This window comes from Brachyhypopomus gauderio, chromosome 17 (assembly GCF_052324685.1).
Source record: "Brachyhypopomus gauderio isolate BG-103 chromosome 17, BGAUD_0.2, whole genome shotgun sequence".
NCBI lineage: Eukaryota > Metazoa > Chordata > Actinopteri > Gymnotiformes > Hypopomidae > Brachyhypopomus > Brachyhypopomus gauderio.
The window spans coordinates 2,400,008-2,416,679 of NC_135227.1; the positions used below are offsets into that span (position 1 = coordinate 2,400,008).

Below are 16,672 nucleotides of genomic sequence, written 5' to 3' on the forward strand. Positions count from 1 at the left end.
GGTGTAGTGGTGGTGTTGGTGGTGTAGTGTTGGTGGTGGTGTAGTGTTGTTGGTGGTGTGGTGGTGGTGTAGTGGTGGTGTTGGTGGTGGTGGTGTAGTGTTGGTGGTGGTGTAGTGTTGTTGGTGGTGTGGTGGTGGTGGTGTAGTGGTGGTGTTGGTGTAATGTTGGTGGTGGTGTAGTGGTGGTGGTGTGGTGGTGGTGATGGTGGTGTAGTGTTGGTGGTGGTGGTGTAGTGTTGGAGGTATGAGGCGGTGTGGTGGTGGTGGTGTGGTGGTGGTGATGGTGGTGTAGTGTTGGTGGTGGTGTAGTGTTGGAGGTGGTGGTGTAGTGTTGGAGGTAGAGGCGGTGTGGTGGTGGTGGTGTAGTGTTGGTGGTAGTGATGGTGGTGTAATGTTGGTGGTGGTGTAATGTTGGTGGTGGTGTAGTGTTGGTGGTAGTGATGGTGTGGTGGTACTGGTGTAGTGTTGGTGGTGGTGTAGTGTTGGTGGTGGTGTGGTGGTGGTGATGGTGGTGTAGTGTTGGTGGTGGTGGTGTAGTGTTGGTGTGGTTGTGGTGTAGTGTTGGTGGTGTGGTGGTGGTGATGGTGGTGTAGTGTTGGTGGTGGTGTGGTGGTGGTGATGGTGGTGTAGTGTTGGTGGTGGTGGTGTAGTGTTGGTGGTGGTGTGGTGGTGGTGATGGTGGTGTAGTGTTGGTGGTGGTGGTGTAGTGTTGGTGGTGGTGGGATGCAATGGGTGAGATTTAATAAAGCAAAGGATGAAGAATGAAGAACGCAATGGGAAGATGCTGCTTAAATACTAGGATAGACATCCTGTGTGTGTGTGTGTGTGTGTGTGTGTGTGTGTGTGTGTGTGTGTGTGTGTGTGTGTGTGTGTGTGTGTGTGTGTGTGTGTGTGTGTGTGTGTGTGTGTGTGTGTCTGAGAGAGAGAGAAGGAGATTCAGTGAAAGAGAGAGAGACAGTGTGAGGGGGGGAGAGAGAGGGACAGTGAGAGAGAGAGATACAGTGTGAGAGAGAGAGAGACAGTGTGAGAGAGAGAGACAGTGTGAGAGAGAGAGAGACAGTGTGAGAGAGAGAGGGACAGTGAGAGAGAGAGTGAGAGAGAGAGGGACAGTAAGGTCATGGCACCTTCTTGCTACTTTCCTCATTGTGATGGTGATAAGTGACCCATCCTCTCTCTCCATCTGCTCTCGCTGCTCCACCTTCCACCCCCGTCCCACTGCCCCCACCCCTGCCCTGACCCTATCTCGCACACCCCACCTGCTCCATTCATCCTTATTTCGCTGCTTCCCCAAGACAAACTGTGCAATCTGTTCACAAAAGAGCCTGCTACTCAGTGCTGGGGTGATTCTCCAAAGAGCCATTACTTCCTGCCGCGCTGCTGTCTGAGCAGAGGCGTGTCATAGACAGCGCCCCCCCCGCCCGCAAGCCCCCACTCTCAGAGTCATCGAATTCGGCCCCCACCGGGCCCTGGGGCAAAGTGCCTCGCCTCACCACTTGACGTTGTTGTAAGAGCAGCACGGCTCAGTGGCCTGGGTTGTCCGCTGCTGGTAAACGTGACAATCCTCCGGCGAGGTCCCACGCTGTGTCTCCGGCCCTTATCTCCAACGACCCCGCGCACAATATCAGCTCGACTCCTCGGGCTGAGCATTCAAACAGACGCACCCAGACGCCTCCCCCGCCGCGAGACGCGCCCGCCGGGTCTCGCATTCTTCTCGTGTTAGCAACGCGATGGCCGAGGTGACTTTGGAAAAGACCAAAAGCAGTTGCCGTTCCACAAGCCTCTGGGTTCCCAGGCGGGGCAAATGTTACAGAGGTGTTGGGTGTTGGGTTCAATGTTGCAGTTTCATTTTGAAAATGTGAAAATATCCCATTATTTATTTCAAAGGTAATCTATATCTCCCAGAGTGTTAAGTATCAACATGCACTGGGGACTGAGCACCACACTATGGGATCTCTGGTGATATCCACGTGGTGAAGTTGAATTTACCTTAAGTATCTAACCATGTCAGAGTGTGGAGATTGCTGGTCTTCACAGTGTGTCTGTTCTGATTGGACTGGTTTTATGTCTATGAGAGGCAGCTTTGATAGTGATTGATAAAACCTTGCAGAAGATAATAATTTAGTCCACTTCTCACAATACCAGAGAAATGAAGACCAGCAGATTCCTGTTACAGACAATAACAAGCTATATTCAAATTAAACATAAAAGTATCTGCCTAAATCCCCTTAAAAATGTATAAACGTTTTATTAAAAATGACAGTAAATGCATTCTGAACAGCTGACTGTTGTTATCAAATGTTAAAGCTGTCTTTTAAACTTTAAAGGCAACAACGATAATGAGAGATTGCAAATGGCAAATAAGAAAATCCCATTCAAATATGCCCGGCCGGTAGAGGAGTGGCTTCAAGAGAAAGGTAACCCTCATCATCCTCTTAGCTTTCACTTCGCCATCAAAACTTCTCACCAGCAACTGCTAATCTATAGCTTCAGATCTGACATTCTCAACCATCCATCGCATTATGCTCTCTCTCTCTCTCTCTCTCTCTCTCTCTCTCTCTCTCTCTCTCTCTCTCTCTCTCTCTCTCTCTCTGTCTCTGTCTCTGTCATTCTTATCTTTTCTGCTACTCTCTTCTCCCTTCTTTCACTCTGATTCCAAAGAACGCATGCACATGTACTTAAAACCGAAGTTCCTAGTACATTGCTTAAACTGTAGACTGTAAGCAAAACAAAGCCAACGTGCATAAACTGTACAAAACATGGACAACAGTTCATAAATCAAAATCATGTCCAGAAAGAAACACACGTTTTGCATTTGGCAGTTCCAAATATTAGTTATTAGTTTTTCTGTAAACCACAGGGCCATTGTTTCATAGTAAATTCTCTATAAAATCACTGTAAAACGTACTACTAAAATATTCATAAGCACATCATAAATTGTATAAATCTTCTGTAATAGTTTGTGTTTGAAAATCGTGCCTTCTTTGTGCTTCTTATCATTATAATCATCACCATTTCATTTTTTCCCCCTAAAATCATATGTGGTTTTCATAGAATATTAAAGGAATGGTTTGGTAGAAAATCTATTTTACACAATATGTTTCATTACCCAAGTGTAGTCGATTGGCAAAGACAGAGGTTATGTGTCAGTAAAGTTTGGTTCAGATCTGTAAGAGTAGGTCCCATAGCCGAAACCATCTTGCTGACAGGATTTTGTCCAAAATTTCAAACATTTTCCAATACTAACCTAAAGAAAGCAAAAGTCAGATGTTAGACATTTGGCCAATCCGTTTCATTTGGATTAAGGGGAAATACACTATTTTTCACTAAGCTATTCCTTTAAATCATGTGGCATTTAGGACATTTGTTTTCTAAACAAACATTGCTCTCTTCTGTTGCTAATAAGGTGATGATATTTCCTGGTGTTGTCACTGTATGTCTTTTCCTCCGCAGCAGTAGCAACCATATTGTCTCCTCATATCCTGTAGTTTTAAAACTATATGAGTCTTCTCCATCACACTTTTACAAAACTGTAGTGTTAGTCGGCTGCCTGCGGGTAAATATCTGTAATTTGGTTAAATACTTGACAATCCGTATGGTCATTTACCCTATTAAAGTCATTCCTTTATGAATATTTTCTCACTTTGGCTCATTCGGTTTTTTGCTGCCTAATGACCCCAGATTACAGCTTGACCTTTTATGCTCTTTCACGGTCCCTTTCTATGACATTTCACTAGGTGCTTTACCATAAAAAAAACCATTAATCTCTCAGGTCTGCTGCCAAACGGGGGCTCGGTCCGGTCTGCCGTAACAAACACCTCCGTGTCCGCCTTGCTCTCCTCACAGGGCGGCAGCTAACGATATTCAACACGCAGGCCACCATCACGATCGGCGGCAGCGACCGCAAAAGGCCCTTCCAGGGTCAGCTCTCCGGCCTCTACTACAACGGCCTGAAGGTCCTCAACATGGCCGCTCAGGGCAACCCCAACATCAGAATCAACGGAAGTGTTCGTCTGGTGGGAGAGGCGTCGGCGGCCGGCTCGGCCCGAACCACGGCGCTGCCACCCGAGATGTCCACCACCTTCATCGAGACCACCACCACCATGTCGACCACCACCACCAGAAAGCACCGCTCTCCACCTACGATATCGGTACTGGCGCACAAACACTTTCCAAGCCTTCTTAGCGAACACGTAGACTCACAGTGATGTTGTAGGCCCTGCCACGCAAATATCCACACAGCTCACATAAATGAGGACAGACCTGGATCTACTAGAACTTCTCAGTCTAAATGAACTGACTGCTACAGATTAATATATACATTCCAAGAAGCTAAACATTTTAGTCACTGACACATGTGCTGGTTAAAGACCCTCTACTGCTGGAGGTGGCTGTGGTTTCAATAGAACATGGCTGGAATGATCAAACGGACAAACATGCTGTCCAATTAAATACAAACATGAAATGAGTAGTTAAATGCCTGAGTCATTTCTTGCACCTAAAGCATAAAAAATCATATGCAAGCTTGCCTATTACTGCACCGTGCCATCACGCTCCAGTGAACACACAATGCACAAAAGATTTCAGTACGAGTTCAGAAATCTGCACAGCATGAATATGCAAATATAAGGTGTTTTGCAAGTCATCTCATAGCCGTGCGTGAACGAATGCTTGTGGAACAATATGCAAATGACTGTGTCCAGTTGTCCAACAAGCCAGGTGTTTCTCCCCTGTATCATTTTGTGAAGCACTTTTCTGACCTTTTGTTTCAACTCAGAACTGTGGCATATGCTGCTCAGGCATTTTTGTAAGAGACTCATGTGCCATGTATGTGGCCATGACAGCAAAACACAGAGTTGTACGGTGAGGTTCTTCCTGGTTCTGTAAAACTCACAGCGGTTCGGTTAAATGTGATGAGACGGGCTGTTTCATGGGCTTCGCGGGACAAATGGAGCTGACTGTCTTGATATTAAAGCCATCAGTCTCCATGGTGGGGCTGACAGGGTCTGGAAAGCAGAGCATTAATATCTCCAGAGCCCCTCCAGGTGACCTGAGGAAGCAATCAGAAATCAAAGAATTCAAAGCTCAGAAGTGAACACTCAGTCTTTAGAATAGGAAAGTAAAGCAACTCAGAATGACTTAGTGTGTGTGTGTGTGTGTGTGTGTGTGTGTGTGTGTGTGTGTGTGTGTGTGTGTGTGTGTGTGTTTAGCGTGGGTTTATTTACATTATACCTGTAAAATACATCTTAATTGCTGAGCAATTTCTCCTAATCCAGGAGGCGATACTGATTAAAAGTGTGGTCACTGCTTCCCCGTCCCCTATCAAGCACATTTGCAGTGGGGCAGGTTTAGTGTCACTGGCCCGTGTCGTGTTGACAGATCTCATGCGTGACAGCTCTTGTTGACCCTCAGGTCAGGAAGAACATGGATAGTGAGTTGTATTAAAAGAGGCTTGTTGCTAGAGGCAGCCTGTGTCTCGCGTGTGGCCTAATCTCTGAACTTGTGAACTGCCAGCATCCTCTGTGTGCTTGTGGAAGTGTCGCCAGGCACTTACTGAGTCCACGGGACTGTGCTTATGGAAATTTCAGCTTTGCGTTGGATTTGAAGTAAACCGTTGGTGCTCATCCAAGCATCACATCACAGGCTACGCACAACAGGCAAACAACATTTAAATCAGGTGGACACAAGAGGCCATGTCCATGCAACACCACAGACACAAACAGTGCAGAGTCACACGAGCCATCATACCAGGGAAACAAGCTCCACCCACCGTTGGTAAAAGCCATGAAAAGGTTACAGGATATAAGTTGCTGTATATCATGCCCTGTATTACTGATTTACACACCGCATAAGTGTGAAGGCTTGGGTGGGGCAAACGTATTGAGTCACCATGCCTGCCTCATATAAACACGTATTGAAGAATTTAATGAGGGAGGATCACACAGCCACTCGCCCTTCCAGTACTGGCCCCTCCCCAGGCTCCGCCCACAGCCCTCCCCAGGCCCCGCCCATAGCAACACGCAACTTGACACTTTGTCCCAGTCAGGATCGTCTAGCCGATCGGCACTGCATGTCAAAGCGTGAATTATTCGTTTCTTTAACCAAGAAGTTATTATTAACCACATGTCTGATAATCTAATGTGATGCTGAATTAAACCTTAATGTTTGTGTAATGGCTTTGTCCTGTGAGTGTTTAATGAAGTGCTTATTACGGATGTTTGGCATGACATGGTGCACTGGTATATGAGGCTAGTTTGTGTGCGCTGCTTCTCTAAAAGGTGGTTCAGTCTAAAAGTGTGAGGATTAGGGGGAGGTTTAACAGTACTTTCTCTCTGTCATTTCTGCCTTTCTTTCTCTCTCTCACTTTCTCTCTGTCCGTTTCTCTCTCCCTCCGTTTGTCTTTGTCTTGGCCTGAATGGAGGATTGTACGGAGTTTCAGTGGAATTGGCAGGGGGGTTCTCATTAAGGCGTAGCAGGCTGCTAGGTCAACACGCTGCAGGGCGTGTTTGCTTTCCTATCTTAATTTGTGCAAACAGGATCAGTAAACAAGCTGTCTGTTACAGTTGGGGAAGTAATTTAATTGTGCATTGCAATCCCATGTATTATGCTGGGAATGAGAGATCCAGGGATCTGACTATTTATATATCATTTTCACTTCTGGTTTGGGCAGGTATGGGAATAAGGTCTCAGCAATGTATTCAGCTTAATTAAGATCAAGGATGTGGAGATCAAGGGGGTTTCTGCTCTCATCTCCACTAGTGCAGTTCTGTGGAAGCACATGTAGGTCTCCACTGTGAATTCCTTGTGAACGGGCCAGAAAGAGTTCACACAGAGCAGTTTAGGGGTGACGATCTTCAAGGATGATGCAGGAAAGTATGAGCAATAATTTAAAAACCAACTGAGCTGCAGGAATCAGCAGCAATATGACGTTATGGCACAGAAAGCTGACACAGTGGAAATTTGCTATCATGTCTTAGTTAATTACACTGAGAATATATTATTTATTTCACATGAATGAAGTCTTAAGAAAAGCTGCAGCTACCACGTCCAGTCGAGCCCTGAACATCACCGCCATAACTTCCCCATGACGGTCTTGTGACAGTAGGATACTGTATTACCTCTGCAGAGGGTTATCAGGGACAGTGGTAGGAACACGCGGTTGAAAGGGGGCTCATGGTTGGCACTCACATGTAAAACGCCATTAATTTGCTGAAGTGCTGGAAATTGATATCACAGTGCAGGTCTGTGGTCCTCATGGAAAATGTCCCACCCTGGGGACTGTATTGGTTGGAGACTTGTCCCCCCAGCCATGAGTCTTTTATGTGGGATGAACTGTCAGATGCAAATGGTAGTAAAGCCAGCAAGACCGAGTTGTATATGTTTTTCTTGCCTCTGGGCAAATGAATAATTGATGTTCATGAAGTTAATGGAGCTGCATACGCTTTAATTTGCAGCAATGCGATGAACTGCATCCAACGATCAGGCAATCTATATCCAGCAATCAGGTAATCTATATCTGGCAATGGGGTGATCTTCATCCAGCAGTGGGGTGATCTTCATCCAGCAGTGGGGGGATCTTCATCCAGCAGTGGGGTGATCTTCATCCAGCAGTGGGGTGATCCAGTGTATCCAGCATGGCCTGTTTTGTTTCAGTTCCTCTGATTTCTCCAGGGTTTTTGGGACTGTTGGAGAGACTGTCACATGGCTGTCCTCTTGCTCCTCTCTTTAACTCTTTCTCTGCCTTGAAATGGGCCCCTTTGTTTCTGATGTTGATGTATTACTGATGGATAAGAGTGTATTATTTAGTGTGGTGTGATTAAATGGCTGTCAGAGGGAGCTGCGTTACTAGGTGATGATGTGATGGTTCGTTCAACAGAATGGCTGTTATTCGGCCATTTTGTCTCAAGTGGCCTAACGGCTGGAGCAGCAAATGCAGTGATTGGGTGGTGGACATGAAGATGGAGGACGGATGTCAGCACCATACGGATGTGCTAAAGCTTCTGTGCACATTCAGTAGCTGGAGATTAAAGCCACGCACAAAGCCATTAAAATACATAAAGGCTTTAATAATGTAAACACACAATTCAGCTTCTATTCACAATGAGATAATGCTTTAAAATTGATTTTAAACAAATACTTTTTCAATAACTATAACATTTGTAATGAGAATGTAAGCCAGTTAAGCTGTTTTATATAGATTTTTTTGTTTCTCTAAAAAGAAAGAAAAAAGGTATAATTAATTGTGTGTTACCAGACACCCTTAGCATAGTTCCTATTACCTCTGTTAATGGCTTATAAGAGGCTCCACCCCAGTGAGACCTTTTATGTGTTAACACTTACTGCCACAGGGGGCGCTGTAAGTAAATGAGCTATGCTGATGGCAAATGCTGTGAGAGGTCACCTTGGTTTCTTGAATGAATTTCCTTTAATGCAAGGATCCTGTGACACGTGTTTCTGAGTATAATACTGAAGCGATACATGCCTTGAAGTGTGAATGCCTTGAAGCAGATTATTCTAGACTTCTGTTGGCCTACAAAAAATAGCACCACCTAAAGATCATGAGAAAATTACAAATCAGCTAAATTGTTCTGATTTGATTTGGCCCCAAGCTGTAGATTCACACAGACTCTCTGGCAAGTGTGATTTGCTATATTACACACAGTGACCTGCCCCCTTGATTGGATATCCAGTTGGGTTAATTATATTATATTATTATTATATCTAATTATTTTAGCCCACAATGTCTAACTCTTCCTTCCTGTCATCAACATTCAGAGCTTTGTGAAATAGACTATAAAAACAAGCTGATTATAGAAATGTAGCAGAATGTTGTGACGGGCAGGGTGTGCGAACCAAAAGGAAGCGATCACGCCAAGTCTCAGGGAAAAAGGATGGTTTAATAGAAAGTGTGCAAACCTAAAACCCGTGCAATATCTCCAAATTAAGGATATAATGACCAGCGGTCAACTGGTACAAAGACAAGACATATTTAGGCAAACAAACGACCCTCAGGTGAGACGGATCACGGGCTCCGCCCACCTGAGGGACGCACATGACGTCACCAGACAACAACAACAACAGCCGCTGTGAACGGAGGCGGCCGGTAGGGGGCCGCCTCACCGTGACAAATGTACAAGAAAAACAGTTTTTAACAAAAAGTCTGAGCATTTGTTTTCATTTGTGATGTTAAAAATATGTTTACAATTTGTGTTTAATATTATGTGAACATTATACTCACTTCCATTTTTGTTAACAAAACATCAGTGTAGATTAGAATAAATAAATAAAATGTTGAATGAACATATACTTAAAGATCACTAAATGCATTGGCTAACATGGCTTTTTTGGAAAGAAATTAGGCATTATGTTTTTTTTTGTATTAATGGCCTCATCTAAAGGAGTCACTGGCCCCCAAACCTGACCCACATCCTGAACCTCAACCTGATCCTCAAACTGACCCCTCACCTGGCCCCCACCTGGCCAACAACCTGACCCTCAACCCGACCCTCCACCTAACCCTCAAATTGACCCTAAATCTGACCCCCAACCTGGCCCACAACCTGATACCAAATCTGGCCTCCAGTTCCAACGGTATAGAACCAATATTGGTTCGATCAGATTTTTTACAAGTAGTTCAGGTTGGACAGATGATTCTTGTGGACCACAGTTTTGAGGTAGGGTCACAGGTTATGAATTTGATTGGAAATTTTGAAATTAACCATTGCAGAATATTCACCTGTTTGTCTTCTACAACCATTATTATTATTAAAGTCTTCCTCCCGAGGATCTTTCAGCGCCTCCCTGTATATTGCATCATCCACCCTTCCATGTTAACACGATGCCCTAACCCTGCTGAGCAAAAACATCCCACAACGTGACGCTGCCACTCAATACTCCACAGATGGGAACCTGTTTGCTAAGGAACTGGCACTTGGCTTGCACCACACATAGTATTTTGAGATTTAGCCAAACGGTATTTCTTTTATTTATCTGACCACTAGACCTACCACATTTTAGCTGGATCCACCTATGTGTTGTGGCAAACACCAGATGTGCTTTGAGGTGATTTTTCTTCAGTAAAGGTTTCTTTCTAGTCACCCCCATACAGACCAGTTGTATTCAGAGCTCTTGGTATCATTCACTGTGGACCATCACTCCAGCCTCAGCTGCTGACCTCTGTTGACCTCTCTGTGGATTCCCTCACACCACAGTGCCTGTGTGATATGAAGCAGCTTCCATTTCCTTTCAGTTGAACAAAAAGTGTTCACTAGGACAACTAACACTTGTGTTTATTTTATTTTTTGTAGCCCAGGTTTTTATCCTCGTGCATCGTATCTATGTCTGTAATTTTATCTGCAATTTCCTTAGTTTGTGATTTGGTCTTCTTTTTCACAGCTTTCCTTCAAGCTTACAAAATGAGCAATTAACCAGAAAAGGTGAATGTTTTTAATGATTCACAGGAAGACATCACTTTTAAGCCAGCTGTGTCCTCATTAGGGCAATATCTTTCATCTCGGGCCCGTGGCATTTTCATCCCATGACATCGAGGTTAAATAATTAGTCAAACAGACTTTTCGAGTTAGCCCTTTTATGACAAATTATTTTCTTGTAAATTAAAATGCAAGACCATTTTAACTAGTTTTTGTTTTTAAACAATTTATGACACAACACAAAGCATCTGATGATGTTTATGGGAGATGAGCAGTCATATATGACTCCATGGCTAATAAAGCAGATCGTTATGTGTTACCATGAAACAAATCCATCTTCTCCCTCTCTTAGATCTGCAAAGGATGCATTAGGACAGTGGTTCCCAAAGTGGGGGGCGCGCCCCCTAGGTGGGGCGCGGAGCTATTGCAGGGGGGGCGCGGATCTTGGAAGTAAAACGGGATGCACCGATTCCGATATTAATATCTGAAACAATTCTAGATCGGGTATCGGTGACAATGTGACCGATCCATAAAAACAGATCTATTCAGTCTAATTCTATGCTTGTATTGCTTGCTTTTCGGAGTTAGTTCAACCTTAAATATCCACTCTGTCCCGGATAGAAGTGAACCTGGACAGTTAACAGTGAACAGTTAACAGTGAAACGCGAAGCACACAGAGGAGAGGTGAATCACTGACTCGTACTCGCGCTGGTGCTATTCCACTTAGTCCGTTTATTTGCTGGTTGACCAAATTAAACCTGGGCTCCAGCACTACTTGACTGTTCATACATGAACTGGTGAGTTGCCCAAAGCTCATTGAATGCGTTACTTACAGAAATGAAATAATGATAAAATAAAGAGCAGTGGTCTGAGTCAACAATATTCCATACGCGCACTCAACTCGCTCCCTTAAAGAGACAGTACACATATTTCTGGCCGTTACATGCTTTGTGCTCTGCGTGATGTCTGCGCTTGCAAACTAGCCGCATATGAATTGCTGTTTCTCTTATTTCATCTCCTTATTTATTTTAAATTATATTTAGAATTCTTGAACCATTTAAAAGGTTTCTTGCAGTTTATTTTTTTCATGTTTGACCAAAGTTGTGAACCTATTGTTTTTGTAAGTTTCAGGTTCTTTGGTATTATTTATTTTACATTCAATGTTATATTCATAATTGCACTGACTGAACAAATGCAAGTTGTGTTGTTTTTACATGTTTTTGTGTGTGTTTAAGTGTGCTATACTGGTACAGAGTTTTCAATAAACTTCTAATTCAGTATGTCTGTGTTTAAAAAAAAAAAATGTTTTAAGTCGATTCAGCACAGTTTTACTCTATCGCCGATACTAAGCCTCAGATATCTGAATCGGTATCGGAAGTGAAAAACGTGAATCGGTACATCCCTAATCAATATGGGGGGGGGGGGGGGGGCGCAAAAATATTCTCATCTACTAAAGGGGGGCACGGCAGAAAAAGTTTGGGAACCACTGCATTAGGAGATGTTGAGACAACAGGCACTAAGAAATTACTTTTTTGTTGACTTGCACAATAGCTCTGAACCAACACAATTATCGTGGTTTTAATTAAGCTGGCATACAGCAGTACACATAATTGTTCTCACCAGGAATATCAAAGTGGGTGTTTCTGCATTCCGAATGTTTGTGGACAGTGAAGTGTCACGGCAGTGTAACATGTTAAACAATTTTCACTCAGAGTTGTAATAATGGAGGGCTTGTGAACCATCTTCCGTGTATTATATGAGACTTTAAGGTCTCATAACTCTTTGGATTATTGTTATTATCGTTGTTGGTGGTGATGGTGGTGTAATTGTTGCTAATGTTATTAAAATGTAAACATTATTAAAGGTAACAGGCTGCTAGAAAATACCAAACTGCTAGAAAATACCAAATAATAACTTGGCAGGTTATGGTAATTTTGAACAGTTTATGAGAACAAAGATAGCATGTTGCTGCATGCACATGCGTGAGGAATCATATAATTTTCCCAGCTTCTGAGCCAACAGAGCAACCCACAGAGACGGAGGGAAAAAAAGGTCGTCAGCAAAAGGAGTTACTGCACTGTCACAATAAAGACTAATATTTCTCCAGAGTTGTGTTTAGAATCCAATTATATGGAGGCAGGACACAGCAGAAAGAAGCCATGGTGTAGAGGACTGATATGTTTCAGAAGGTGCTGACAACCCACATGGGAGGAGGGATATTAAGAATGAGCAGGCAGCACTAACCTTAAGAGACGCCGCTCCTGAGTTATTGAAATGTGTGGCTCCTGCAGCTGAGAAGGCCCGGGCTAGCGCAGCGCTATCATGAAGCCCCGTGGTGAGCTGGAGCGCATCGAATCAAAGTCCCCCTGGCACTCTGAAACATGGAGTGAGTTCCACGTTTGCTCATTTATTTACAGAGTGCACTCTCAAGGTCGGCTTGGAGTTTAAGAAATTAATTCATTAAAAAGAAAATGGAGAAGGAATTAAGAAAATGATGAAGAAGAGTTTCATAGTTTTTTTTTTCATGGAGTGTCACTGAACTATTGAACTGAAAATGCAAATAGGTCAGTCTGTTTAGATTTTTGGCTGGGATGGTTATGATCAGAATAGTTAACAGACAGTTACAAACGGCCCATAACTACAACTTCCATAATTCTGAATGTTGATCACTTCTTCCCTGTTCACACTGAAGGAACACACTGAAGGAACACACTGAAGGAACACACTGAAGGAACACACTGAAGGAACACACTGTGGCACTCTCAGAGTGGAGCGGTGACAACACGGCTTCACGTGGCTGTCCATTTTGGTTTGAGGGAATGCTGTGTATTGCGTGGTCTTGCCAGAACTTTCCAGAAGAGTGGCATACACACAGAGCTGGGTGCCTCACAGCGGAGATTTCCAGTGGCACCAGTCAGATGAACGCTCACATATGGGACGACGACAGAATAGCCCATGTTTCCCGTTCAAACTTTACTCACTTGTCGAATCTGACTCGTACTGTGACACGTGAAGACCCAGGAGAGGCATTTAAGTCGACTTTGCGTACAGGTACATCTCATGTCAGGATGTCCCTCCGCGTGTATGTAGTGATCTGGGAGGTGAGATCTCCCATCCACTGATATCGAGGCATGCGTGTGTGTAATGGAGTCAGGCTACATCCTCCTCCACCACCCCCATCTACCTGTCCTCCACCACCCCCATCTACCTGTCCTCCACCACCCCCATCTTCCTGTCCTCCACCACCCCCATCTACCTGTCCTCCACCACCCCCATCTACCTGTCCTCCACCACCCCCATCTACCTGTCCTCCACCACCCCCATCTACCTGTCCTCCACCACCCCCATCTTCCTGTCCTCCACCACCCCATCTACCTGTCCTCCACCACCCCCATCTACCTGTCCTCCACCACCCCCACCTCCCACCCCCGACCCCCAAGTGCCTTCTTATCTCCCCAGCCTCGACTTGCATTTAACTCCCGCACAGCAATGAAAGACGGCACTTCAGATTTGAATCTGTAATTGAGGCAAACTGTGAACTGCTTTCTAATTTTAGCCGCGTCACAATGGGGGAGCACTCTGGCCGACTGTTAGTCTTGAAGTCCCTGGTGACCTCACACTTGTGACCGGGAGGATGATTAAAGATCAAGGCCCAGAACTATTTCCCTTCAAAGAGGAATGATGAATGGTGGCTGTTTGAAAGTCTGTGCGATGCCCGGTAGCAATTAGATTTTGGTGTGGAGCGCACAACTACTGTATACTAAGTGTAAGAAAAGGAACAAAGTGGTTGGCGTGGTGTTTTTTGCCTTGAGCCTTTTTGGTCAGAGCGGGAGAGAGGCAGTGCTCTTACAAAGATATGTAGCTCCATAGCACACGTCAGAATCTATTCTGGACATGGTCTCAAGATGGTTTTGTCCCTTCAAGCTACAGAACCTGAACTCAGTTACTAGCACTTCTGTAATATAGCACTTAAATGAGGCAGAGTCAAACAGGGCAGTGATGAGGGTCATTTATTTAACAGAGTCCCCCGGCCCCAGTTCCCCACCCACGAGCATACTTCCCGGGCCAGTAAATTTCACAGCGTGTCCTCAAAATCAGTGACAATAAATATTCAAACTGTAACCTTCCTTGAATTTAACCAAGACGTCTGAATGTTCCTTTTCAGATTGCCAATCAAGGCTCAGTCTCAGTCGGTAGTTTTGTTTAATTGCGTGAACCCACCATTTTACAGAGGTTTATTTGTGGAAGAGAGGAAGGCAGATGTGAATGGGTTGGGCAAACGCACCATCACCATCACACGTGGTTGCTGGGCAAACGCACCAACACCATCACACGTGGTTGCTGGGCAAACGCACCATCACCATCACACGTGGTTGCTGGGCAAACGCACCAACACCATCACACGTGGTTGCTGGGCAAACGCACCAACACCATCACACGTGTTTGCTGGGCAAACGCACCAACACCATCACACGTGGTTGCTGGGTAAACGCACCAACACCATCACACGTGGTTGCTGGGTAAACGCACCAACACCATCACACGTGGTTGCTGGGCAAACGCACCAACACCATCACACGTGTTTGCTGGGCAAACGCACCAACACCATCACACGTGGTTGCTGGGTAAACGCACCACCACCATCACACGTGGTTGCTGGGCAAACGCACCAACACCATCACACGTGGTTGCTGGGCAAAAGCACCATCACCATCACACGTGGTTGCTGGGGAAACGCACCATCACCATCACACGTGTTTGCTGGGCAAACGCACCAACACCATCACACGTGGTTGCTGGGTAAACGCACCACCACCATCACACGTGGTTGCTGGGCAAACGCACCAACACCATCACACGTGGTTGCTGGGCAAACGCACCAACACCATCACACGTGGTTGCTGGGTAAACGCACCACCACCATCACACGTGGTTGCTGGGCAAACGCACCAACACCATCACACGTGGTTGCTGGGCAAAAGCACCATCACCATCACACGTGGTTGCTGGGGAAACGCACCATCACCATCACACGTGTTTGCTGGGCAAACGCACCAACACCATCACACGTGGTTGCTGGGTAAACGCACCACCACCATCACACGTGGTTGCTGGGCAAACGCACCACCACCATCACACGTGGTTGCTGGGCAAACGCACCAACACCATCACACGTGGTTGCTGGGCAAACGCACCAACACCATCACACGTGGTTGCTGGGCAAACGCACCAACACCATCACACGTGGTTGCTGGGTAAACGCACCACCACCATCACACGTGGTTGCTGGGCAAACGCACCACCACTGTCCCTCATAGTTGCTGGGAAGTGTCGCATGAGCCCCAATGACAGGTCACAGAGACGGACGGACAGCAAGGCATCCAGTCTTTATGAAACAAATCTTCTCCCATGTTATTGATTTGGCATGTAAGACAAACCGCACTTTCCGTCAGAGTAGAGATGGAGATGACAGCATGAGCCATGTCCATTGGAAAGGGCCAAGATGCTTATCTCTAGGAGACACACTAGGAGTCCCTCCCAGTCTCTCCGAGCGTGCCCCTCTACCTTTCCAACGCTATGTAAAACCACTTGACATGATCCCAGAGAGGACAGGCAGAACATTTGTCTTAATTACATGGCTGACTGAAATCTTAATTAGTAGAGATGTCATCGTGTCTCCGATGAGGTAGGGTCTCATTATTTTAAGTTGTACTACACGCGGCCATGTTAAATTTGGATTTGATATAAAGTGACGCATTACCGACCGTCTTGACATCTCCACGAATGAGGACACAAGGCTATTTTACCCTCCTCCTTTTGTAATGTCCAAGAATACAGTGGAAATATTAAAAGGCATGATGGGTTCTAGCCTCTGGACACAGTCCATCTAACTACAAGTGGTCAGCGTTTCTCAAGACCACTGCTGTTGTCAAACTGAAAGGCATATTTTTCAGCATGGTGTCCAATGTTTTCCCCTTTTACCCATCAAGATACACATATATGTTACCTGCCCCCATCATTTTAGACAATGTTTTGGGTTCTACACATTGGATGTAATATAATCGTCTAACTGCAGACAGTCCCAAACGTTTGCACCCCATCACTGTCAGTTCCACCAATGGTGTCTCCTGCTGTTGACTAGATTTTAAAAAATCAAGCAACTGGTTGATCTCAAGGTCTTTCCTGAGGGTGAATCGGAAATCTAAAACCAATGATAGGCACACACCACTGGAGAAAACTAAAGA

At 45.1% G+C, this 16,672-nt stretch overlaps 1 protein-coding gene across 24 annotated transcripts in view; it reads left to right on the plus strand.

The window, feature by feature from the left end:
• The window catches only part of nrxn3a (neurexin 3a), a 263,670-nt gene that overhangs the window by 226,297 nt on the left and 20,701 nt on the right, over positions 1-16,672 (plus strand). For all 24 annotated transcript variants that reach the window (XR_013121942.1, XR_013121943.1, XR_013121944.1 and 21 more), the window contains 2 exons: positions 2,325-2,414; positions 3,844-4,148. Coding sequence is in view for 21 of the 24 variants with exons in the window: in XM_076978954.1 (XP_076835069.1) it covers positions 2,325-2,414; positions 3,844-4,148 (395 nt within the window). In the remaining 3 variants the exon portion in view is untranslated. The remainder of the gene's footprint in view (positions 1-2,324; positions 2,415-3,843; positions 4,149-16,672) is intronic.